Source organism: Aspergillus wentii (genome assembly GCF_001890725.1).
Source record: "Aspergillus wentii DTO 134E9 unplaced genomic scaffold ASPWEscaffold_12, whole genome shotgun sequence".
Taxonomy (NCBI): domain Eukaryota; kingdom Fungi; phylum Ascomycota; class Eurotiomycetes; order Eurotiales; family Aspergillaceae; genus Aspergillus; species Aspergillus wentii.
The window spans coordinates 45,225-69,785 of record NW_024467843.1 but is presented as its reverse complement, the minus strand read 5'-3'; the positions used below and the strand labels follow the sequence as shown (position 1 = coordinate 69,785).

At 47.9% G+C, this 24,561-nt stretch overlaps 10 protein-coding genes across 10 annotated transcripts; 3 read left to right on the top strand and 7 right to left on the bottom strand.

The window, feature by feature from the left end:
* Positions 1–424: 424 nt before the first annotated feature.
* Positions 425–2,330, bottom strand: ASPWEDRAFT_305901 (fungal specific transcription factor domain-containing protein). The gene is made up of 5 exons (XM_040833434.1): positions 2,157–2,330; positions 1,796–2,101; positions 1,315–1,743; positions 1,027–1,256; positions 425–974 (listed from the first exon to the last, which is right to left on the bottom strand). The coding sequence occupies exons 1-5, from the start codon at positions 2,211–2,213 to the stop codon at positions 503–505; spliced, it is 1,494 nt and encodes a 497-aa protein (XP_040683276.1). The 5' UTR covers positions 2,214–2,330; the 3' UTR covers positions 425–502.
* Positions 2,331–3,581: 1,251 nt separating this feature from the next.
* ASPWEDRAFT_46883 (uncharacterized protein) lies at positions 3,582–8,023 on the top strand. The gene has a single exon (XM_040836860.1). It carries the CDS (start codon positions 3,743–3,745, stop codon positions 7,922–7,924), a length of 4,182 nt encoding a protein of 1,393 aa, XP_040683275.1. The 5' UTR covers positions 3,582–3,742; the 3' UTR covers positions 7,925–8,023.
* Positions 8,024–9,216: 1,193 nt separating this feature from the next.
* ASPWEDRAFT_177849 (uncharacterized protein) lies at positions 9,217–12,543 on the bottom strand (the record flags this gene model as incomplete). Its single annotated transcript, XM_040831727.1, has 6 exons — positions 9,217–10,618; positions 10,682–11,375; positions 11,433–11,773; positions 11,826–11,932; positions 11,992–12,243; positions 12,295–12,543. The coding sequence occupies 6 exons, from the start codon at positions 12,541–12,543 to the stop codon at positions 9,217–9,219; spliced, it is 3,045 nt and encodes a 1,014-aa protein (XP_040683274.1).
* A 1,084-nt stretch (positions 12,544–13,627) lies between these two features.
* On the bottom strand, positions 13,628–14,639 carry ASPWEDRAFT_305855 (uncharacterized protein). The gene has a single exon (XM_040833433.1). It carries the CDS (start codon positions 14,403–14,405, stop codon positions 13,728–13,730), a length of 678 nt encoding a protein of 225 aa, XP_040683273.1. The 5' UTR covers positions 14,406–14,639; the 3' UTR covers positions 13,628–13,727.
* A 284-nt stretch (positions 14,640–14,923) lies between these two features.
* Positions 14,924–16,147, top strand: ASPWEDRAFT_188485 (uncharacterized protein; the record flags this gene model as incomplete). The annotated part of the gene is made up of 2 exons (XM_040832232.1): positions 14,924–15,217; positions 15,304–16,147. The coding sequence occupies 2 exons, from the start codon at positions 14,924–14,926 to the stop codon at positions 16,024–16,026; spliced, it is 1,017 nt and encodes a 338-aa protein (XP_040683272.1). The 3' UTR covers positions 16,027–16,147.
* A 473-nt stretch (positions 16,148–16,620) lies between these two features.
* On the bottom strand, positions 16,621–16,923 carry ASPWEDRAFT_177846 (uncharacterized protein; the record flags this gene model as incomplete). The annotated part of the gene is made up of 1 exon (XM_040831726.1): positions 16,621–16,923. The coding sequence occupies one exon, from the start codon at positions 16,921–16,923 to the stop codon at positions 16,621–16,623; it is 303 nt and encodes a 100-aa protein (XP_040683271.1).
* Positions 16,924–18,279: 1,356 nt separating this feature from the next.
* Positions 18,280–18,738, bottom strand: ASPWEDRAFT_46881 (uncharacterized protein; the record flags this gene model as incomplete). The annotated part of the gene is made up of 1 exon (XM_040836859.1): positions 18,280–18,738. A coding segment is annotated over exon 1 (186 nt), but the record flags the coding sequence as incomplete, so codon positions are not given.
* Positions 18,739–19,652: 914 nt separating this feature from the next.
* ASPWEDRAFT_46878 (uncharacterized protein) lies at positions 19,653–20,306 on the bottom strand (the record flags this gene model as incomplete). The annotated part of the gene is made up of 3 exons (XM_040836858.1): positions 20,158–20,306; positions 19,864–20,052; positions 19,653–19,802 (listed from the first exon to the last, which is right to left on the bottom strand). The coding sequence occupies exons 2-3, from the start codon at positions 20,050–20,052 to the stop codon at positions 19,653–19,655; spliced, it is 339 nt and encodes a 112-aa protein (XP_040683269.1). The 5' UTR covers positions 20,158–20,306.
* A 549-nt stretch (positions 20,307–20,855) lies between these two features.
* ASPWEDRAFT_46873 (uncharacterized protein) lies at positions 20,856–21,816 on the bottom strand (the record flags this gene model as incomplete). The annotated part of the gene is made up of 3 exons (XM_040836857.1): positions 20,856–21,020; positions 21,073–21,238; positions 21,289–21,816. Coding segments are annotated over 2 exons (216 nt in total), but the record flags the coding sequence as incomplete, so codon positions are not given.
* A 1,194-nt stretch (positions 21,817–23,010) lies between these two features.
* ASPWEDRAFT_86567 (uncharacterized protein) lies at positions 23,011–23,373 on the top strand (the record flags this gene model as incomplete). The annotated part of the gene is made up of 1 exon (XM_040839576.1): positions 23,011–23,373. A coding segment is annotated over one exon (363 nt), but the record flags the coding sequence as incomplete, so codon positions are not given.
* Between the last annotated feature and the right edge of the window lie 1,188 nt (positions 23,374–24,561).

The following is a 24,561-nucleotide window of genomic DNA, read 5'->3' as shown; positions in this document are numbered from 1 at the left end:
TAAAATTGATATTCTAGTCTAGGTGAATTCTACCAAGGAACATTCTTGGAGCTTTGCTGCTTGGACATCCATGGAAAACCTCTATTCGGTTACCAATAAGACAAGCAGTATAAATACGCAGGGCAGTATTCAAACTGGAAAGGAAATCATTTCCTCACAAACTTTACGACCGTATCAAAGAATCGACAATTGAAAATAACCCCGAGGACAGTCGCCAATTAAGGAGTCACGCTGGCTGTATAATAGCCAGAAGGCCCTAAGACTCGATTGAAAGATGGCCTCGGTTGCTGAACACGATTTATAATTCAAGAATTGATCCGATCCACTACAAAGCTGAATTGCACTAATACCATGGGAGAAATCTACGGCGAATTGTGCGGCGAAATGTGTAATGTGTATTAAATAAGAACAAATTGCTTCATAAACCACCAGGCAGATAAAATGTTTTTGGGCGGCCCGCGCTCAAATTATAGCCCGATATATGCATTGTGCTCTACAAATATCACAATATTGAGTTGAGCCATTCGACGGATGGCTGAGTGTTGTAAAGTTCCCACATGAGACCCTCGTTCCAAATAGTGGTATTCCCTCGTTGCTCGTAGTAATTATCGTAATTCGCAGCTTGCTGATCGGGTGAAGATAGAGTCGGGGCCGAGCTGCCTTCCTCTACTGGCACCGTCAAGAAGGAGGCCTGTGTCTCGAAATCTTTGCTGATGTTACCGTAACGTGACGAATGTACATGAAATTTGTTATTGTCAGATCCGTCGCTGAGATGGCGATCGTGCAAATTAGAGCAGAGGTTGATCAACTCAGATAATAGCCTGTGAAGATTTAAGCCAAAAGTACATTGATCTTTGATCCTCGAGATCATCGAAGTGACTTCTTTCAATAGCTCAAAATCTTCCTGGTTCGAAGTGGCGACGACGTTACAAAATATTACAAAGAATGGGGTCATGGGATATAACAACACAGTCCTGACAAGGTGTTAGAACAGTTCTTCAAGTTTAAAAAGTGACATGTTAATACCAGAAAAGAAAGTCTGTTGTGATGGTCGACGGAGTAGAGATATGCCTTTGGCATGCTTGCATAGCGAATAGAGCCTTTCGAGCGTATCGTAAACATTCTTCACGCCTCTTGTGATTGTGTGAGGGTAATGAATCGAAGCGAAGGATCCCCGTCGCGATGGAGAAAAAAGTGAAGTCAACCGCATCCCATTCAATCTTCAAGGTGGGATGATCAGCATATTCCGTACGATACTGGAGGAGATGTCAGATTTCGAGATGCGAGGCATGCAACGAACAAAAACAAAAATACCTGTCGAATTTCTTCACTGATGAATCTCAACTCGACATGAAGATTTTCGACCAAAGCAGATTCATGAGCCTCTGTCAAATTCTGTTTACGATCCCTCATCATGAGAAATAGTGAGTTATCTTGAACTTGAGCGAGTTTCACCAGGATTCTAACTTTATAGGACAGTGGGTACTCTGGATCAGTGTCGACTAAGTCGATGGGATGAAATGGAAGTACAGGCAAAGATGAAGGGCGAGCGAGGAGCATGCTCAGGGTTTTGTCCATATAATAGCACCAATAGATGCATCGACGGACTTCCGATTCATCGTGATCATCAGACTGAGTAACTGCGGTCGAGCTGTGATACCCCAGAGCTACCAGAGCCCGGGAAGCAAGAGAGGTCATATGCCACGATCTAGTCGTATCGCCAAGAAGCTGCACCAAGGATGCCTATTTGAAGTCAACAAAAAGGAATCTTCAAAAAGGAGATGGGAGGACATACTCCACATAGAAGCGCTTGTAGCATTGAAAGGCTCGGAGACCTGGAGAAGTCAATTAGGGTAAGGCATTCCAGACAAGCCGCGATATATTTTTCTCTGGACTTCTCCAAGTTGTCTGCCAAGATCCCCGGCGAGCACAACCGCAGCCATCGACTGACAAATATTATAGCTTTCGAAAAAATGCAGACTTTGTAATGAAGAGCTGTTTGTCCACTGACGGTGTCATTCATTGTTGCTAAAGACATGCGCTCGAGTGTTTGGAGAGAGATATGATCTGGCCAATGAAGAGCTAGAGTGTCACACTTGTTCTGACCTGTGAGTGTTAGATATAACAGTGAAAGGCAGTGAATTCAGATAGCTTACCAACCAGCATGAAATAAAACAGCTCCGATGGAATATTTGCAACCAATGATGAGGCATCCGATGAACTGTTGCAATCTGGCGAATCTTGCACTTGACGCGAGGCTATCATGAATTTTTTTATGACATCAATTGCGGACTGCAATGCGCTCATTCGGGCCACAGGTAGGTGTATATTGGATTCCATTTCCTCTCTGATTAAGCTGCTCACATTGTTTGTCTGCTCATGGTGATTGGCCACTATACCAGAACGCCTAAATGACTGGGCAACTTCCGCAGGTGTAGAAATACTTGTCAGAGGCAATGTATCCGGGTATTCCCTCTCCTGAGATTCCCTGATAAGGATATAAAAGTAAGATCTTAGAATAATCGCTAAATGAAAATCACCAATACGAGACTGACTTACGTGGAAGTCTCGGGGCGGCGCGTCCGCTTCCGTCGTTGTCGTTGTCGCGTACATGTCGCTTGAACTGCGCTGCAATTGCGGCATTGAGTCTTTCTATCACATTTGATCTGAATGGGTGACGAGCAAAGAAAAAAATAGTAATCAGCATGTATATCAGAATTAGAGGAATGGTGGCTTCTATCAGCAAGGAGGTCGTTTAATCCTATACCTTTCTTACATAGCAAAGATCGCACTTATTTCGCGTCAGATCAGGATTGTCGAGTGCGGCATATGATAAGAGACTCACAGCTTGGACTTTAGCTTCACCCCTTGGAACACCATCTTTGAACAGGATAGTGTGAGGCATATTCGGAGTCTGGTTAACAGAGATAAGGGGGAAGACTCCTTCGCGGACGCCCGGATTTGTGGAATGGCGGCTAAGAGTAGTCTGGCCAACTTTCACATTTGAAGGAGCTTTGCTATCCAAGAAAGCATCCACCCGCTGCTCCGAGCTTCGGGATTTCGGGCCATCGGCCTTTACCATAAATGGTAGATCCGGCTTGGCAGATTACTCCAGGTCAAACCTTCGGGTGGTTTGCCACGGCGAGAGCTCTGATCGCCGAGAAAGAACTGCAGAATCCCGAGTCCTGGCCACCTACCGATGAAACAATATGCAAGCCCCATTTTTATTTTTATTTGTATTTTTATTTGTTTGGTCGTCGATTTTCGTCAGATGTTTCTGGAGGTCAATCAGTTGCGAATATCCCTTCACCAGAGCAGGTGAAAGTTCACTTTGTTCTATCCCCGGGTTTGTCATGTAGATCAGTAAATGCTCACCGAGATCTATCATTGCCTATCAACGAGTAAAGACGGTTTGTTCGGCGCAATTGAGGGGTCTACCATAAACGAAAAGTGACCGAAAATCCGAGGCCGATGGTACCAATAAGGCGGTGGATAGCAGCCAGCTTAACCAATCATCCCAAATCCGCTGTATAGTACCTGTCCACTGTGTCTTGATTTTAATGTCCGAAATCCGTGAGGCGCCTCTTTAATAGCTTTCTTCCCACTCAAACTCCTTTTTCAATATGAACAACAAATTACTTTCGTTTTCTCTCCCATTTCCATTTTTTCTTTTCCTAATTAGAGCTGAATCATTCGTATTCTTCTTCTCTATCAACATCCTCCTGTCGTCGAACTATAGATCATGGATAATCGAAAACCCTCACCCTCGTCCTCCCCTCCATCGACTCTGAACAGTGCATCAGATGATCCTCTATCGAAATGGCATCTTACTCCGAAGATCCAAGAATCATACCAAAGAGACCTTGACTCAGGACTCAAACCACGCAAGCTTGGTGTCACCTGGAGCAACCTAACTGTGAACGCAATCAGTGCGGAAGCGGCTGTCAAAGAGAACTTCATCTCTCAATTCAATGCCAGCACACGCCTGGGATACTATCGGCACAAACCTCCCTTATCAACCATACTTGACCAATCCCACGGCTGTGTGAAGCCCGGTGAAATGTTGCTTGTCCTCGGTCGACCAGGCTCCGGATGTACAACCCTCCTCAAGATGCTTGCCAATAGACGAGCGGGGTATCACCAGATTGATGGTGATGTGACTTTCGGAAGTATGGGCCACGATGAAGCAAAGAAGTATCGAGGTCAAATTGTTATGAATACCGAAGAAGAGATCTTTTTCCCAACCCTGAGTGTTGGGGAGACTCTTTCATTTGCCACGAGATCAAAAGTTTCCAATAATTCATTCGACTCCTCCAAGAAAGACCAATATACCGAAGAGACGGACTTTCTGATGGAGTCCCTCGCAATTCCTCATACCAAAGACACGAAAGTTGGTAACGAATATATCCGAGGTGTCTCAGGCGGCGAGAGAAAACGTGTTTCGATCCTGGAATGCCTTGCCTCCCGGGCTTCTGTTTATTGCTGGGACAACAGTACTCGAGGACTCGATGCTAGCAACGCACTAGAATGGGCTAAAGCGGTTCGTGCAATGACTGATGTCTATGGGTTGTCTACTATCGTTACCCTTTATCAAGCAGGCAATGGCATCTTTGATCTGTTTGACAAAGTTCTCGTACTTGACGAAGGAAAAGAAATTTACTACGGACCGAAGAAGAACGCAAAACCGTTCATGGAAAGTCTCGGCTTTCTCTGCGATGATGGTGCAAATATTGCCGACTTCTTGACTGGAGTTACTGTTTCTACCGAGCGCCAAATTCGGCCTGGCTACGAAAACTCGTTTCCTCGAGACGCTGCCTCAATTTTGTCACATTATCGCAGATCTACCTTATACAGGGATATGATTACGGAGTACGACTATCCAATGACAGAATTAGCTCGAAATAACACGAGAGACTTCCTGGAGACAGTCTCTTTGGAAAGATACTCTGGCAAGAGCGAGTATACAGTCAGCTTCTTTACACAAGTCTGGGTGTGTGTGATCCGCCAGTACCAAATTATTAATGGCGATATGGTCACCTTTATAATGAAGCAAAGCTCAAATGTTGCTCAGGCACTCATCGCCGGCTCTCTTTACTATATGGCTCCGAATGACTCCTCCGGTATCTTCCTCAAAGGAGGAGCACTTTTTTGGTCTGTTCTATACAATAGCATGACCATGATGTCCGAAGTAGTCGATTCTTTTACAGGGCGGCCGATCATTCTTAAACACAAATCCTTCGCTTACATTAAGCCAGCCGCTATTTGTCTCGCTCAGATAACATCAGATATTCCTACTTCCCTTCTCCAGGTCACTGTTTGGTCATTGGTTGTATATTTTATGACCGGTCTAACGTCTTCTGCGTCTTCCTTCTTCACCTTTTGGATCGTGCTTTTTGTCACGAACATGTGCTCCTGTTCCCTATTTCGAGCAGTTGGTGCTGTCTTTGGATCTTTCGATGTTGCTTCTCAGGTCTCTGGCTATGTGATTGGTATCATGGCGATGTATTCAGGATATCAGATCCATACCACTCAAATGCACCCATGGTTTGGTTGGTTATTTTGGCTTAACCCACTTGCATACGGATTTGAAGCCTTGATGGGAAACGAGTTTCATTCAAAGCAGTTGAACTGTGTCGGGACAAACTTGATTCCTCACGGGGAGGGTTATCCTGCCAATGGTCAGTTCACATCTTGTGCTGGTGTCGGAGGAGCTAAACAAGGAGCCACATCAGTCTCCGGGGATGATTACTTGAGCTCGCTGTCTTACAGCCATGCGCATGTCTGGCGAAACTTCGGTATTCTGTGTGCGTGGTGGATATTTTACATCGGACTCAATATCATCGGAGTGACTCGTTGGCGTGACAGCTCTGAATCAGGCGCTCAGCTTCTCGTACCTCGTGAGAGGTCTAAAGTTAATTCAAAGGCTCTTGCAAATGACGAAGAATCTCAAGTCACTCAGACAGGCAAGATCAATGAGAAATCACATGATAACACGACCTCCTTTGCACAGCAACTTTCTCCTAACACGTCTGTTTTCACTTGGAAGAATTTGACTTACACTGTGAAAACGCCTTCAGGCCCTCGAGTTTTGCTTGATAACGTGCAAGGATGGGTGCGACCTGGAACTCTGACCGCACTTATGGGTTCCTCTGGCGCGGGAAAAACGACACTTCTCGACGTATTAGCCCAGAGAAAAACAGAGGGCAAAATTCAAGGCTCGATCTTGGTAGATGGGCAGCCTCTGTCTGTTTCTTTCCAGCGCTCTACCGGCTATGTTGAACAGCTCGATGTTCATGAGCCTTTTGCTACTGTTCGCGAAGCACTCAATTTCTCTGCTATGCTGCGACAATCTCGCGATACTCCGGTCGCTGAGAAGCTCAAATATGTCGATATCATCATTGATTTATTGGAACTGGGAGATATTGCAGACACGTTGATAGGAAAGCCTGGGACAGGATATGGTCTTAATGTCGAACAAAGAAAGCGTGTCACGATTGGTGTGGAGCTTGTTTCAAAACCAAAGATCTTGATTTTTCTTGATGAACCAACATCGGGCCTGGACGGTCAGTCGGCTTTCAATACGGTTCGATTTTTGAGGAAACTCGCCAACTGTGGACAAGCTGTTCTAGTCACCATTCACCAACCATCTGCGCAACTGTTCGCACAGTTCGATCGACTTCTGTTACTACAGCGTGGTGGAAAGACTGTGTATTTTGGGGACATCGGCAAGGGTTGCCAGACTCTCAAGAGTTATTTCGGACGTTATGGCGCTCCTTGTCCGTTGAATACAAACCCAGCTGAACACATGATTGATGTTGTGTCTGGTCATACATCAGACAATGATTGGCATCAAATATGGCTGGATTCACCTGAGCACACAAGCACAATCAGTACTCTGGAGTCTTTGCTGAGTACCCCTCAAGAGAAGGGTTCAGCTCCAGAAGACAACTTTGAATATGCCACGCCACTCCTTTATCAAACCAAGATTGTTCTGCGACGTATGAATCTTGCAATTTTCCGGAATACAGGCTACATTAACAATAAGATCATGCTTCATATTGGTCTCGGTCTGTTCAACGGATTTACTTATTGGAAGATTGGGGACTCTGTCGGTGATCTTCAATTGAAATTATTCACTGTCTTCGTGTGGATGTTCGTTGCACCTGGTGTCATCAACCAACTCCAACCATTGTTTATCGAGAGACGCAGCCTTTACGATACACGAGAAAAGAAAGCCCGGATATATTCTTGGAAAGCTTTCGTGTCAGCTCTTATTATCTCTGAAACCCCTTACCTGTGTTTATGCGCCGTTCTCTATTTTGTATGTTGGTACTATACTGTTGGATTCTCCAGTGATTCGGATAAAGCAGGTGCAAGTTTCTTTGTTGTTCTTATTTATGAATTTCTCTATACGGGTATCGGGCAATTCATCGCGGCATTTGCACCTAATGCAGTTTTCGCGGCCCTGGCCAATCCCCTCATTGTTGGTATAATGGTCTCTTTCTGCGGCATCTTGGTACCTTATGGGCAGCTCGTGGTATTTTGGAAGTACTGGATTTACTGGCTCAACCCAGTGACGTATCTCGTTGGAGGTATGCTGACTTTCACTACATTTGATGCCGATGTAGTTTGCACTGAGAGCGAACTTGCCGTGTTTAACCCTCCTGACAACATGACCTGTGGAAGCTATTTGGAAAGCTATCTGCAAAGCTCCGGGGCGAACCTGCTCAACCCTGAGGATTCTATGGCGTGTCGAGTGTGTCAGTACACAAAAGGTAGCGATTATCTCAGAACCATAAACCTGCTCGATTGGTATTTTGGCTGGAGAGATGCTGCAATTGTCATTATTTTCATCCTCAGCTCATATTCCCTTGTCTACTTGTTCATGAAGCTGAAGACCAAGTCGTCAAAGACGGCGAGTTGAGTACTAGACTTTCTTTTACTTTTGAGTTTCCTTTGTTGTTTTCTTGCATGTCCGGTTTCATTTGCTGTTCAATTTAAATTGTATTTATGGAACATCCAAATATTTAAATATTCAAAATATACTATTTAATGTTGATCAGATCTTGTTTCCCTACAAAGACTCTCTCTTTCGTAATCACGATCGATTCGTATTCCTCATCAGTTCAAGTACATCAACTCTTCATCACGAAATGATCTCTGGTGATAGTTTGAATCATATTACATTGGGAAAGGCTCAACAGCAACGACACCCTTATCTCCGACAATTTTCTTCCATAGAGTTGCGATATCACCAGGAACATCCCACCTTGCTTCGGGCATAATTGTTATGTAGCACCGGGTCGTATCCAGCTCGACGGTCTTTCGAGGGTATTCAAACCACTCAATTTAAACCCTATCTTAATTAGGAAATAAAATTATTATATATAGTTTAGTGCGAATTCTGCGGGTTTTTGCGGGGCGGGTTTATAAAGACCTCGACCCGTGCGGGTTGGGGTGCATGGGGCCTCGAGCTGACACCTGGGAGCCATTGGCTTCTGTATTTGGAGCCATTATCACATACCCGAAGCGAAGATGGTGCAGCGAGACGGATCCAACCCTTTATTCAGGCGTACCTGTTAATAACCATTAGAGAATACCGAAGTTTGAACCAAATCCTTCCCCGCATTACCCTCTGCATACAACTCCCAATCACGTTTCGTTCAGGCAACTGCATCTTATTAATCAGCCGGAAGGCCTGGTCGAGTCCCGACCCCAAGCACCACACTTTCGCGCCTTCCCAAGGTGGATTATCTAGCCGTCTCCAGGGCCCGTGGGAACATGGTTATCCAGGACTCGGTCATCCTAAAAAACTCCTTTTGACCTGTGCTTACGCCCGACGCACCCACACCCTCTGCCTTGCCGCACTCTGTACCTGACCGGTGTGTCTAAAGAAGTTCTATGGAACAAAGTGCTAAAGCCAGTCGTGGAAGCTCTGTACAGATTAAACTTTATAGATAAAACTCGCCTTTGCGAGTTCTCTTGATAAAGAGATCCCCGAAGAATACCACATTTTGACTTGTATTTCTCATCTGGAATCTACAGAACCAATCTGTTAGGGACCACCGAAGTCAGAGGCTACGGCGTATGCCTCTTTGACCCCAGTCGCGCAGCGTGTATTGATTTGTTGAACCAATATCAGGAAGAGCCAATCGCCAAATTCTGACAGAGAGATCAAGAGCTTCCCCACAACTCCAGGCTTAGCTCTTTCTTCACCTAATTTTTCAAAGAGAGCGCATTCTGTCTGGCAAAACAGGACCTTGTCACTCGCCTAAACTTGTGAGATACCATGTAGTTTTCTTGAGACTGTGCAGCTCGTTTTTGAGCTCTAGTAATTGGACCCCGCCCTAAAGTGCAGTTCCTCGATGAATCCACCGTAGATGAGGACTGAGCCAAAGCCGATGCCGATGGAGTTTGAGAATTCTTGTCTTGCCTCTCTGTCGTCTCCTGGATAGTGTTGGCCTCAGTCCAGTTCGTCTGTCTACCCGTACTCGGCTCTCTTGCCTCCATCAACCGGGGTTTATTGAATCGTAATATCTCGGCCGGGGTCGAGATTTCGGAATCCAAAGAAGATCCATGGGGCCCAAGCACAGCCTCTTCCTTCTTTTCTTCAAATTCAAATGCACCCTTGTCTAGTCCGACTGACCAGTCCTTTGCCCCAGGCAGGATCTGTGGATCGATCGGCGGAAGCTCGGGGCTCGTACGAAAAGACTCGGACGCGACGCTTGTAGTGAGGTCAGGAGGACTAGGCCAGCTAGAGGTGCAAGGAGAACAGCCATTGTAATCAGGAATATGCTCATTATTTTCGACGGGCCTTTCATCAGTGGTGCTGCTGAGTATTGGCCCTGTCGTGCACAGTCCGACTAGATTCCTGTTGGTCTCAACAGGGCGCTCCCAGAATTCGATTACAAGATCTTCTGGATTGGCGGATGGTGAGCTGGATGAGTTTCCAGCAGGAATAGGGTCATCGTAGGATAATACGCGGTGATTCGGAGGATCTGGATACTCCCACATGATGATTTGAAGGTCTTCAGGCCGTCCTTGACCGACTTGCCTCCTTTTCTTCTCTCTTTGCCCTAGCAGGCCCTGTCCTTTCCTCTTACCGGCACCAGCATGTGAGGTGACCTGATCGTTAAGACCTTTGTTCTTTGGGGGTTTACCAAGATCACCCACTTGAGACCAGATTGCTTTATTCATCCCATGTATATCGCTCAAGTGGTAACGAAGGTGCATCTCGGAGTCAAATTTGACGTTGCACATGGGATGCGAACAGATATAGTTATCGCTCATCCGCTTGATATCTTCATTGACATGAGCCCTCAACTCATTGCTCCGTTTCCAAGCATCCATTCGTCGTGAGGGAGGAAGTCTATCGCATCCGAGACAAAAAGGACAATAGCCAGGCCGAACGAGGGTATGACAGTACGTGATTATTTCACATCTCCTGGAAATATCGTGCTGGAGATGGTTCTTGCAATGGCCTTCCCACTCTACCACATTGAAGAAATCAAAGCATTCGTAGCAGTACTTCAACTGAGTGTCTTTACAGCCAGAGGCCTTGCAGCGCTCCTGAAACCGGCAGTTTTGAACGTGATTAGACCGGTCCGCGCATTTAAGACTAATGAAGGACACATTAAAAACTTGAATCTGGTAGTTTGCGGAGTTCAAAGGTCATACTTACCGATCCAGATCACAACCCCACACAGGGCACCTTCCATCAATGGGCTCCTCCCCCGGCCGGTAGAAAACATCATAGTCTTTGGTACAATAGACTAGGAGGTCCTCAACGGTGGAGATCATCTCCTGATAAGAGAAAGTCTTGTCTGATGGCATCAACTCGGCGACGCGCTGCCGTTCAGGTTGTGCCTTGAAGAGGCATTGTGTAATATCGTTATACACAACCACATCCAAAGCCTTGCCTCCCGATTTTACCTGCGCCTCGAGGCGGTTCTGGATCCACTCATCTCGGTATTTTCCTAGTTCGGTGTTGTAAAGGCGGGTCCTTTGAACCTGCAGCTGCTTCTTGGTAAGCTTGATAGCAAATTCGACGTCCTCATCACCAGCAACACCAGCGTCGTCATCGCCACCCTTGCCATCGTCATCGCTCTGCAGCTCTCGAAGCCGCCGTTCGAGCTCTTGTAAGGCTTTATCTTGTCCAAGAGCATGCTCCCGCTCTGCCGGCAGACGTCTCGGATATCCAACCACACGGTATTTACCAACGCCTCGAAGGTATTCAACGTGGTCAAGGCGCATCTTCTCTCCAAGGAACGCATCCATGGTGTTAAGTGCTGAGGTACTGTCGATGTAGCTTCTTCCAAAGACATTCTCATCTTTCTGGGTAAGTACCTGGCTCCTTTCGGCCTCGGTCGCCACTTCTATAGACAAATGTTAGAATCGAGGATTACCCAGATGCCAAGCCAACTCAAACTTACTGTCAAGTCTATTTGCAAGACCACGCCTTAAGCTATGGATCGTTATAATTTCGGGATATCCCGCATTGATGACGACCGCTCTAAATAGCTTGCAGAAACTCACTCGGGTCCACGGACGTTTTGATATACCACCGGCCATGGTGACTGTTCGTAGAACGGGCTCCCCTGCAATAGATGGTTTCCACTGGAGGAGCACTGGATCGTTATGATCGGGATTCCATCTTTTCAAGGCCTTCAAGGAGTCGACGTGTGCAAACATGCCGTCCTGAATCGCCATCTCCAACAACCAGCCGACAGGATTGAACCGGAACTTTCTGTGCTCCCTCATCGCGAGACGGAAGCTGACCAAGCACTATCAGTAGGTGAGTCTGAGGTTATTAAGGGTGGACATACACCGTATGCTTCGGATTGTCATTGTTCTTAACCCATATCTGGCTAAGGCGGAAAAACAGCTCTAACTCACCATCGTCGGGTCTGCGGTAGATATAGAGCTCGATGTCCTATTACATATCAGCATAAATCAACGGCATTAACCAGTGAGCAGGCTCGGGTAAAATACTTGGTAGCGTAGTCCACGCTCGTCTGCTTTGGATGTGTCCGGTATAAACGTGCCAATTCGAGCACCCGAGTAGCAATATATCATGATAGTGAATGCCATCTGCACTCTATACCTCGGATGAATGAAAACAGGGTCATCGTCATTCCACAGTGACACAAGAATGTTTGTCAGGTCGCAGTGGGTGAACATATTTCGTGGTCTTTTTACGTCCTCAATCTGTTTTTCCTCTTTCACGAGTTTTTTTTTGATGAACTATTTTTGTTCAGTGACCATGGACAGGAATTCAACAGATGGATTACGAACCGTATACACATCATCAGAATCCTTCTTATCAAAGACTGACTTTGTAATGCGAGTGTATCCGGCAAAGAACCGTTCCGCAAAGTTCAGCACGGAAGATTTTGTAGGACGCAGCGTGAGAATTCCGTCGGTAGAGGATACGTAAAAGCGCACAAAATCTTTGACCGTGGCGAGGTTCGGCACGGGGTATCCCTTCTGAAGGCCTTTCTCTCGGAGAGATTCATCTTCTTCGGACGCCCAGCTGGAAGGCATGACGGATAAGAAATCAGCAAGACGGTCACACGCCACAGGACAAGGGAATATAATATATACATACTCAATATAAACTGATATAACTCTATCCTGCATAGCAATAGAGTCGTTGCAATAGATGATCTCACAACGTTCCTTATCTTGCTCGCGGTGCGCTCCTCGATTGTAACCATTCGCTGCCGCACGGGCTTTTCTATCGACCCTTTGTCGCCCTCTTCCCTTGGACATTGTTGCAGCAGAATTGAAATTAGGACGCTTATCCTGAGGGCACTGTAGGATCGCGAAATAGCCAGAGAAAAGGGCGTGACGTGGCAGGGTAAAAGGGTAAGAAGGACGCAAGAGATGCACTTTGCACGGTGTTTGCGAGGTTCAGGAGGTGGGAGAGAAGAGAGAGGAAGGGGACATCCTGGCAGCACCCTGCTGGGGCAGCAGTGGGCCGGCTTTGCTCAGCCAGGCCTGTTACTCTCTCTTGTCGCGGCATCTTGACTTCCTTGGTGAAGCAGCTAAAGGAATGGTGTCGACACGAAGAGGGGACGGGGTGAGTTGGGTGAGTATAGACCTCGAAGGGTGAGCGAATCACCTTGGATGGGCACCTTCGAGGGTGAGCGAATCACCTTCGAGGGTGAGCGGATCACCTGACTCACCCGGCTCACCCTCTTAAAGCGGCAACGTCTGGATCAGGCAGGAAGGAAGCGCTCGCAGTTTTTTGGACGGTATTACTCCCTACCTTACAGTCACTACAACACGTCTTACCCCGTGAGGTACACTAAACCATTTTGGGGATAGTGCATCTCGCGTGGCAGACGCAGGTTGGTACCATTCTCCATATATTCCCAGGACGTTGCTCCGCATTGGAGTTATCTCGTCATTGTACAGTACAGTCAATCAAAGGTACTTGGAAGGATGAAAGCGTATAATGAAAAAATACAGTAATAGCTTCCAGCCAGAGCTACTCGACCTGAGACGGACGGCGATGCAACCCATAACGTATACTAATCGAAATAGTGGTCAAGAGGATCCTATCTACCCGTCCACATAGCATGCCCAGTATGTCAGATATCCTAATTTTATGGTGCGGGATTACAAAAAAACACATATAGTATATATGTATACACAAAAAGATGGCTATTAATGCAATATCTTGATTGCCAGAGAGTCAGTGCCTACTTCCTCCGAGCGACAAACTACTGGCCATCAGTTGAGGACCGGTCAAGGGCCATCCGACGACCTAGCTCTGCTCTTCCCATTTGCCAGCTCAGATCTTCTGCCTGTTCCCAGCGAATCCCCATCATGGAAGCGACCGGCGACCACATCTGCAGACGAAACCTAACCCAGTTAAGAAAAGACCACAGGGTGTTCTCGCATGTGAAGTAGACATCCTGCTTGTACCAATGGGCCATTTCGTTGAACAGCCGTTCTTCCTCCTCCCGAGTGTGTTGTGGAAATGGTGAGGGCATCAGGCGCGCCACAGCGTTGCGTCGAGATGATCCCTGTAGCAGATCGAGAATAAGCCCACTGGCTTGAGGCCCCTCTGTTAGAGTCTGGTCCGCACGAGATTGCCATTGCTCGGATATCGGTGTCAGTCCCTGATCTGGGAAAAGTAAGGCGCGCTGAGGACGCGCCGAATAATATGCATTCGTCTGGCCATTCATTGGGGTGAGCTCGAGCTCCCTTTTCAATCTCTTGGCGGCCAATACTGCAGGTCCCTCATTGGTAGGAGACCTCGCGCGCTTGCGTGGGTTGCTTTTCATCATTGATCGCGGAGACAAATCAATCATGTCCACCGGGATAGTGGAGCCAACGACATGATTGTAAGCGGCAGTAGGGGTGGACGGGCGCGAGGGAGGCACCTTATTCTCCATGATCGATATCAAGAGCTGCCTGTAGCTACTAACCGTCAAGTGTAGAATGTGGGATTATTCTGATGGTGATCAAGTTGAAAGCTGATATGTACAGCGCAGTAGCTTTCTTCGGCTTTATAGAGATTACCAAGTGATTTGAACCATGGAACATAGAATCCATCGGTTCATGTATCTGCTATCATTAACGTGATGCTAGATAGATCCAAGGATGCGTTATACATGGCTCGCCCTCGCTACTATTACATCCCTCCAATGCACGCCAGTCCAGAACTGCATGGAAAGCAACAGCACAGTTCTTTCTAGAACAGCCAGGGAATCTAGTACCCACTGAAATAACTTTGTTCCAACTGGTTCTGGAGAATGATGATCACAGATTGGCAGGGATATAGCCGCACATATTACGGTGTTGGTACCTTTCCGTCCGGTGTATTTATTCAGCGCCTCAGGGATCAAAAGTGTCTTCACCAATTCAAGGCTCCCCCAATTCGTCTTGCTCTTCATTTCTTTGTGGCCCCAACATGGCAGCAACTGGGCGATTGGAGACCCATCATAACCAGCATGGTGTTCATCTTGCAACCGGAAATACCGATGATCTATACAGAACTCTCCGCGTACCAAGTGATGGTGGCCCGCGACATCCCCCCGTAGCCCTAGACCCTATTGCTACAATTACAGCTACAGGGTTACAAAAGCGACGAGCGCGAATAATAAGCGGCACTGTCCTTCTAGCAGGAGCATTGGCAACTGCAGTATTGGCAATCATATTGTTCGCCAATCCATCAGTGAAACAAGGCGGGATAGCAACCTTCTCTGTAAGTGATGCAGCATACTACAACTGGGATCCTGTTACACTGATGATCGCCATAAATGCCTGTAGTACATACTGACTCGTATATAGATGGATTGGGGGCACTTGGGCATTAACGTCGAACAGCGAGGATTGCCTTTTCCACCCGATAGCCCCGACATACCGGGGACGGTAGAAAGTGCTGCCCGGGACGGTGTGGCTGCTGTGGAAACACAGGGCATTGCGGGAGCCTCTGCGGTGACTAGTGCCGCGGAGTCCATTGCCACAGCAGCGCCACATCTCCCGTTGGGTCTCGCAGGGGTCGACTTGCCCAAACAATTGTCTATCGGCACTCGGATGATGTGCGCCCAGTACCGATCAGACCACCAGAAATGCCATCAGCTTCCCATAGAATTCAGTCAGATCTTCCCTGGCCCCCAGCTACCCCTTCTCGGGGACACCATCCAGTCTTTTGAACACCTTGGAGAGATGGTCGTTACTAAAGTCATGGGGCCTGCTCAGCATGGGGTGGAGGCCGGACTCGCACTGACTGTGGTGGACACGCTTACGGCCTTCTTCTTTATACGGCCCTCATGGGCGCAATGCCGTCGGGTAAAGTGGATCATACTTGTTTTATTGAGTATAGCTTGCTTGGCGTGCTTCCTGGTCTCTACGAGCATTATCTTTGTTCTGCAAGCCAAGCTTGGGGATTTGCCCACGAACACTCCCTTTGTCGAATCCGTTCATCCTGGCTCGGCTGGGCGGTACAGCTTGGGAGCAACCTGTTGTGCGGTGGTCATGTTTGGGTGCAGCCTGGCCCTTGCGGCACTCTGAATCATTGGCCAGGATGCACATTTATCTTGACAGCGCAGTCTGTTTCAAAGCTGTGAAAACCGACAGCCCAGCACCAACGCGATTCGTGTACGGGCCATGATGGTCGGAGAAGGTGAAGACTCATCCTGTTTAGCTAGAAAAAAGTACATCTGGAATAGGCTGTTGCCATGTTATTGGGTTTACCTAGCGTTTTCGATATATTCAATTGTTCTACGGTATGGCGTAGTTAAAGTAAATACACTGACAGCTATTGGCACGTAACGAGGCATTAGGTACTCTGCTTGGTAGCAGAGAAATAGACGTTTACAGGTTCAAGCTCAGTGGACCTTATATTACAGGGCAAAGTTGAATATACACAGTACCCTGCTTTACTTTACAAATTAATGGTTCAAAACAGGCAGAATGACATGAAACCACTAGATTCCCGGAACATAATTATGGAATCCTTAGACATCTTTCTTTCTTTTTTGGAAACAGCCAGCTGAAGCCATCTTGATACCACCTATCCATAATCGACATCTTGGATAGCTTTGACTGTGGAAAAGAAAATAATGCGCGCCAAGACAGTCATGGACACTACACGGTGTCTTCTGCTCACAAGCATTGCCCCTTGTCTGTGCCATTCTCGAAAAGAGTATCCAAAAATCCCGTGTCAGGGGGAAATTCCAATGTGTACGGTGCATTCATCTCAATCTGTAGGTCAGCTCTAGCTGTCTGGCCCTGTTGGTCTTCCGGATTCAAGCTGTTGCCCGGAAAGAAAGTTTCCGTCTGATACGGCTCGCCGCCTGTGTGCCCTGGCGGCGGTATCTGGATCGAAGGGCCTGGAGCTGCCGTTCCGGTAGGGTCATGGTCATGTGTGGATGCTCTGAAGTCCTTCGGACCTAGTCGTTCCGCCATGGGAAAATAGTGTAGCTAAAGTCTCCATTAACTGTCATGAAAATTACCAAGTAAATGCAACTCACTAATTGTTTCCGCGATGGTGGCCACTGAGTTGAATTCTGGTACTCTGTAACCTCTCCGCGACCGTCCTGAATGATCAGGTATGCTTTAGCTCCGAAAAGGCAGCCATAGTCATGGGTGGATTGGACCAGCCGGTCTCTCCGCCGCTTCTCTCGCTCCCGGGCGTTTTTGTTGATTCTTTGTTGTCCGGATGCCCGCACGCCGTGAAGTCATCACGAGATTGCAGACTGTCGCTGAGACATGTATGTGATTTGATCATTCCCGTCTCAGGGAGTGATTGCTACATATATGCGTACCGCCGCTACTCGAGACAAAATAGTATCTAGCAAAGGGGCGCACTTTTAATGACGACCCGGACTACTGTTTCGGATGTGATCTTGAGTATGGTTTCGCACAGCACACGGAGCACAGAGAGGGCCAGGGCTTCTCGTAGCAGAGCTTTTAGTACCTGATGGCTTCGGTACACGAAATTATGCCATGAATCTAGTGTGTTCTAGTTCATTTTGATTCCCGCCTGGAACACAGTACGTAACTGAATAATATCATGATCTAGGCAGTTTAGTACGTCAAGGGGTACAGGAAATTCACCACATACTTCCCATGAGGGTGCTGTGCTTCTCCCAGGATAGAGTGTGTCAAGAGTGTGTAAATTTCTGTCTCGTCAATTGGCACTGGTTTTAAATAACCCAGCAATTGGAGGAGCTGATTTGTTGGCATTAAAGCGAATTGCAGGGCCAGCTTAATCCTTGACCTTTATTTAGAAGGCCAGGTCTACAATCCTATTCGTGAGTTGATGAAAACCTATTCTCAGCCATAAGGTAGCCCCACAGTAATGATTATAAAGTAGGATCCGCTCCACTACTTATCCATTTCTACGCGGCGCGAAACCCATCAGCTCCGCTTTGGCTTCTTTTCTAGACCACTCCCGCAAGAATAGTCAACATCTGTAAGGCTAGACGAAGGTATCCATGTTAATCTGAATGACCTATAAACTAACATTTCAACTGTCGCGCCGAGAAATATCGTAAAGGGAGGGCAATATCGTAGCCAAACCGGCTAGGCACTGTAGTGAATCACTGCATATCGACCTATATGGGAACAGAATGGCGACGGTGATGGCCAAAGGCGAGGGTGGCTATAAGGATATTAAAACAACGACAGAAATAGGGGTCGTTCGTAGGTAGAAAGTCAGATTAACATCAAAGATTTAGTTTGAGTCCAGATACAATAGATAATTATATGATCAAGGTTGAAGACTGCAGACACCTCTCTAGTAGATGCAGCATCGCACATTAGCAGTTACATGCGTCCAACATGTGAGTTACCAACTTTCTCACTCCCCGTTGCCAGCTGCTTTTCGTGAACGCTAGCTACCTGATTCCACTTGGGTTCCACTTGGGTATTACTAGGTACCTAGAGCCATGTCAGGTTCTGGAGCACTCTCCTCCTCGGGTGCTACCAACTGCAGAGTAAAGCCTATGGCCAGGCACGAGCATGCAACCAACTGAAAACCAAGGAAGTAAGCCGCACTTTGATTCTCCGATCGTTCTGCGTACCACAGCAGACAACCGATGAGGAACATCCCGACCGCGACACACAGCATGCAGAATGGAATCATTGCTGATGCCAGTCTGCGGTGCCTCTGAGGGTCAGGATATGCTAGTTTCCAGGAGAGCAGTCCATCCCACACAATAGAAGCAAAGGCATAGACCACAGCACTGCCAAGGAATACTTCTATTGCGTCCAAGCGGTGGGTTAGAGAGGTCACGCAAAGTTGGTGCACAGTCAGAACCACGAGCGCGAGAACACCGATAGCTAGCCCAATACAATTGATAGTATGGTGCAGGTGCTGGAGTCCCCGATACGCGATGCGCTCAGAAGAATTCGGCGATGGTATTGCGCGAGGGGCTAAATATGACCAGAGTAAGCTTTTTGCGCAGCAGCAAGATGGCACTGACCGCCGTTGGGCGTTTACATACCCGGTGGGCCACTCTGCGCGTGCAAGCCCATATCCGGCGTACCAGATTGCTTGATATTAATATCAGTCTTTCTCATGCGTTTTGGATCGGGCATTTTGAATGTAAGGTGTTGCGTTCTAGCTGAGATTATTAACCAAAAGAATGGGCGGTCTGTATTGGAAAGATCCAATCCAGAAGTTCCAAGATTGGTTGAGCCGAGATATGTTCTCAACAGGATCATCGTGGGATCTTATATGCACCAGGAAACGAGATCTTCTTTACCTCAGCTCTGTCGCCACTAGGTGGGCGCCACTGGCAATACGCAAAGTCTTGCAGGCATACTCCACTGTCCAGCTCTGCGTACAAACAGACTAATTATGATTCATACAAAAGCGTAGACCCACCAGAATCCAATATCTGACCCGTGGCTCCCCCCCTTTCAACCGGACTGCTTATGAAAGTCGCTCGTTTCGATCTTGCCGAGATGTAATCCAGCGTTCGTGTGTTTACTAAACCATACACATGCCATTGCCTATCGTACACTACGTAATAATACAGAATTTTGGTCAAGTCAAAAGATTTACCATAATGAACGATTACGATGCAAACCAAACCCCTGGAATGTTGTGCTCTCCCCCCATCGACAGCCGGTTTCAGAAAATGATACGGATTGTGTACAAGGCTAATGTAGGAGCATAGTGAGGATTCTCATTTAACAGCGTCTGTATTTTCCTCTATCGCAGAACCTAAATGGTCCGCACGCAGCCGATCGATAATGCGCACTCGACGAGGCGCTATGGTTGGTGCGAGGATCTCCTTTTGAGCCTTTTGCCATTTGGGTCGAGCGCACGATAGCATCTACTTGAACTTAGTTTATACTCCTTGTATTGGCTAGCAGAGCCGAATCAGTCTTCCATACCACTTGCCTGTCAAACCTATCAAACAGACCACGGTCCCTTGATTTGAAAACATGTGTTTGATCAGCTGAACCGATAATAATCCAAAGGTCGACCCCAAGCCGGCTCAACTCTTCGCACTTTTTGAAAATAGTCTTTCTCCGCCGAGCCGCATTCCGGTGGTAGCCAGCCGTCTTCAGCTGTGCACCCATAGTGATGCCGATAGAATAGAATAGAGGTGATAGGGGATAGATGAGGTAACCCGCGCAAAGATATGATTCTTGCCGCCCGATCTGGGAAGTAAAACACCAGTAATGTATGCTTCAGCTGGCAGACCTCTATTATAATAGCATACATCAAGTTGTGGATACTGGCGGGTCTACGGCACCGTCAGTACCATTGAACTGTGCTTAACAATGGAGAAAGCCATTCATCTGCGTCAATTTCAGGACCATGATAGACAAAATAGACGAAGTAATGAGATTGAGATGCCTAGTGACCCTTGTGTGGTGTGGATTGAGCCAGAGAACAAGACTCTGGTGGACCCTACCCCGCGAGGTACGCTAGCCATGTTGGGAATGATTCGCCAAGCCAAGTTTGATTTGCCACTTTAGAAAGGCCCATCAGCATTGTGACGACGAAGCACACTGTGCGGTACTGACCATCGCCTTGATGTAGGAAACAGTAGAAATATATGGAGCGTATGAATCTGTGGTTATCGTCGGTCTGCCGGGTTATGTTGTTGAAGATCGAGCTCTCATTGAGCATTGAGATGGTCGGTTTAGCGCACGTCGCGGAGTAAACTAAACTAAATACGTGTTTTCCACAATCTTCCCACCGCAGATCCGAGGACTGTTCGTTGGCGAGAGGTATTTCCGCAGTATTAGGAATGGACCCAGTCCAATTTAGCGAACCACCTTTTGACCTTCACCCGAATGCCATAAATAAAGAATTACATGTCTCAAGACCCGGAAGGCTCTTCAGATGTTGCCAACCGATGTTATGCGAATAGATGACTTCTCTATATTCACTCGACCACGTCTATGATCCGAATAGTTGAAGACTGTGCCTGGATGGTCATTTGATGTGCTTTTGCGTCCACTAGATCCCGATAGCGATTTCTCAGTGTGACAGCACCCATAGTGCAACGAGACGTCGAGCGTTTATCCCGATCAGTCTGGTTAGTAGGTATAGGACATTGTCAGAGGAGACGTCACTAATTAGTTTGATAGAACCACGCAGCAAGGATGTCGGATAGACAACAGAGAACAGCACCTCGAAGACACATTCCGCGCACATTCCCCTATCGCCACCATTCACCATCCTTGGCGGTCGTTATACCAGCCAAGCGGAACACTCCAGGATCGCACAAAACTAGCCGTATTGGCAACAGTCCAGGTTTGATTGATACCAGAACCATTGCATGCACTTCTAACCAAGCAAAGTAGACAATCCAATTGTGATACCGGATGACCCGGATTCAAAACACGCAACGATAGCACCACCCCACTCGACTCTTCTACACGTCAAAGATATCCCGCGCGAAAGCAGTGGACTAACCTGCCCTATTTGCTGGGAGAACACTGTTGATGGCCTTGTTGCAGTTGGATGTGGCCATGTGTGTCATCAACAGTGCTTCAGTCAATATATCCGTCAGTATTTCGAGTCGCGACTGCTGGCTACAGGAAAGATACAGGTCCCGTGTCCAATGTGTCGAGCTGATTGTTCTGGGCGGCTGGATCGATCTCAATCCCACCAACCGTTGCATTTTGTTGTCCGCCCTTGGGACGCTGATAACTCAGTCACACGGGGTGCCCGTTCCATCGCCGTTTACATGGAGGGGATACGCCTGTATGCCCATCGCTGACTACTCTGCCTGGGCCAATGACATGGCTTTCGTGGATTTTTCTTGGAGAATTGATACGTACACCAGGTCAAGAGAGTCATCGTTCTATAGCTTATCGCTATGCCAATCCCTCGCGCATGTTCCAGTCTCACTTCTCTGCAATTTTAAAGTTCTAGATATATTTGCTTTTGATAGCTTATTCCGTAACTGCGAATTAAACAGAATCCTAACTGTCTTCTTGTCTTCTTCTGTCTTTTTCAGTCTCTTCCACAGTAGTCCTGACTCTTCCTGGAACAAATCTAAAGGGAGCATGATGACCTTGACGGCAGTTGTCTTACCCCACGAGGTACACTAGACCGGTTTAGGGATAGTGAATATGTTCTGCGGTGAACCGCGACCCGTCAACAATGCCCCGCAACCATCAATGATCAAGCCTTCTATTCAGATAACCCACAAAGAATAAGATTAGAAGTCAAGATACGCGGCACCTCTCTTTACTTTTACTTGATAAGTCCAAAAGTGGGAAATATCGAGATATGTGTTGTAGTACTGTTTAGTCGATGGCCTTGCATGGTTTTCACTAATAGCATATGACATGGAAGATTATATATATACATATATCTGCACGAGAAAATATTCGCCCGACAGTGTCGTATATTGTACATAGTCAATCGGTATGGAACTTCATTGACCTTACCCTATAATGTGCTAAATTTTATTATAACCCGAACTTTGTCACAAACCTAAACGTCTTGATCGCATAGAATATTGCATGTCTATGCCTTGTCAACCTATGACGGAGTATAGATAACCCGGCATAACTGCACCTATCACTAATTAGGCATGGCGTACCACGGGAGATACTGGCCCGTGGCTGATGCCACCTGCAATAGGTATGCCCAAGCCCAAGAGCAGCAACTATCTATCCATGTGTGTACACTATACTACGCAATCAGATAGTATAAGGCGGTACCGATTTAGGGGCAGCCTTTCCCTTTTGCCCCCACCGTAAGACTTCTGTCTGGTGGTGGATAGTACTTCATGGTACACTCTTGGATGAGACACATCCAACGACATAAAGCTGTATTTACGTCTTTTGCTAGTACATTGCACAATGGAGAAAGCTCCATATTCCATGCGGCCAGTGGGTGATATGACACATATAAGCTGGGATCAGTCCCTCATTTCCCCTGCTTCGTTAAATAATAGCCCCGCTTGAAGTATGCCTTAAATCTTCCTCCGTCTTCTGATTTGGAGCGTACTGTGTGCCATGGCTGGTGATCATGAGCAAAATAACACCGCCGCCAGGGCGGAGGCGCGTCTTGGCATTGGACGGGTGGCGTTAAATCGCCTGCGGTTTAACCATGACTCTCCGGCGGCCCGGATGCTGGACCAATCCAACGTTGACCGCCTCGTAGACGTCTTCAAAGAAGTTGGGTGCAACAACCGGGACGCGGAACATTCGATCCCCGTTGTCATCACCCGTGACCAGCTTCATCGAGTGTTGCAACGATCAGGCCTGTCAGCAGATAATCTGCGGTCCAATGACCATGAGCCTCCCTATCTTAAACTCCGGAAGAAGGAGGCATTGAGTTGTCTGCACGGCCAGCATCGGCATGCAGCGGCATGCCGTTTTTTGCGGCATCATCCACGGGAGGACCGTTGGTGGACGGTCACGCTCTACGATCAAGACGGTTCGTCTGCTGTTTTCCTCGCCATGACCAGTGACTTGTCGCTGACTCCCCAACAGCTTTGTTCTCGGACGCTCGGCGTGACATCGCCGCGGGACATTTAACCAACGTGTGGTCGTTTTGTGGTGGTGAGGTCTACCGTCAGATCCAACTGGCAACACAGCGACGTGATCGACGCCAACGAAAGCAGTGGAAGTGTCGGATCCTCACCAAGCAGAAACGGTATGATGTGCGACGGTTGCGACGTTTCCCGCAGTACCGCGAGCTCCGGGATGCGCTCGACGCCCTCCTACCATTCCGTGCCCTGTGGAAAGGGTTACGGCTGGGCACGCTGCGACGCAAGTTTGCCCTTCGAAGTCCAGAAGTGAGTACTGCCATGGCGCCGAGGCCCTTGGAGACGACGAACTGACGGAGGATCCCCAGAGGCTCGCTCACTACGTACGCCGAGTGCACCGTGTATGGTCCCAGATCCTTGGTAGCATCCACCCGGACGAGGCTGATCATAAGACCGTCCAGGAGCTTGAAGGCCGCTGCCCGGGACTTTCGACCTTTGACCTGAATCATATCAAAGACGGCTTGGAGACTGGCCGGATCTTTCCTACGATCACCCAGCCGGATGACCGGGCGCGGCTGCTGGAGAGATTGTCCCGGATCGACACAAGGATCCCTTCCCTCCACACTTGGACCACGGATTCCCTGTGTTTGACCGCCGGTGCCTCTATCCTTCGGCGCCTGTTCCCGGTTCTCCAGAGCCACGCCACCCTTGAGCAGGAGGCCCAGCGTCACCATGTCTGGCGTGGCGGTGATCAGCCATCTGGCCGTTGCCCGACCGCTGTGGACTTTGGGTCTGCCTATCGCCAGCTTTGGTTGTTTGCCCTCCGGAACGCACCTGGGCTGCTCTCGCTACCCCATGGCCCACCGGATGACAAGCAACAAGCCCTTTGGGTACAGGTGGCCCGGTTCGCATGGGTCGTTGGGTTTAACACGTCAGCAATCTGGAGCCTCCTGCAAGGTGATAGACCGACTCTAGGATTCGCAGCGGATTCCGCTGGGGGGCCCCCAGCCATGCCCGCGATCACCACTGGTCTTGATGCCCGGGAGTCAGCGGGCAGACGCATGGTTAGATCAGCCGCACGATGCTTCCAAGAGGCCCGGCCATATCTGTGGGCTGACCACATTTACTC

Coding starts and splice junctions, on each gene's coding strand:
- ASPWEDRAFT_305901 (XM_040833434.1), bottom strand. CDS start 2,213: ATGCCTCATCATTGGTTGCAAATATTCCATCGGAGCTGTTTTATTTCA. Junction 2,102..2,156: donor GTTTTATTTCATGCTGGTTG/GTAAGCTATCTG, acceptor CTCACAGGTCAG/AACAAGTGTGACACTCTAGC. Junction 1,257..1,314: donor TCAGTGAAGAAATTCGACAG/GTATTTTTGTTT, acceptor CATCTCCTCCAG/TATCGTACGGAATATGCTGA.
- ASPWEDRAFT_46883 (XM_040836860.1), top strand. CDS start 3,743: ATGGATAATCGAAAACCCTCACCCTCGTCCTCCCCTCCATCGACTCTG.
- ASPWEDRAFT_305855 (XM_040833433.1), bottom strand. CDS start 14,405: ATGGAGAATAAGGTGCCTCCCTCGCGCCCGTCCACCCCTACTGCCGCT.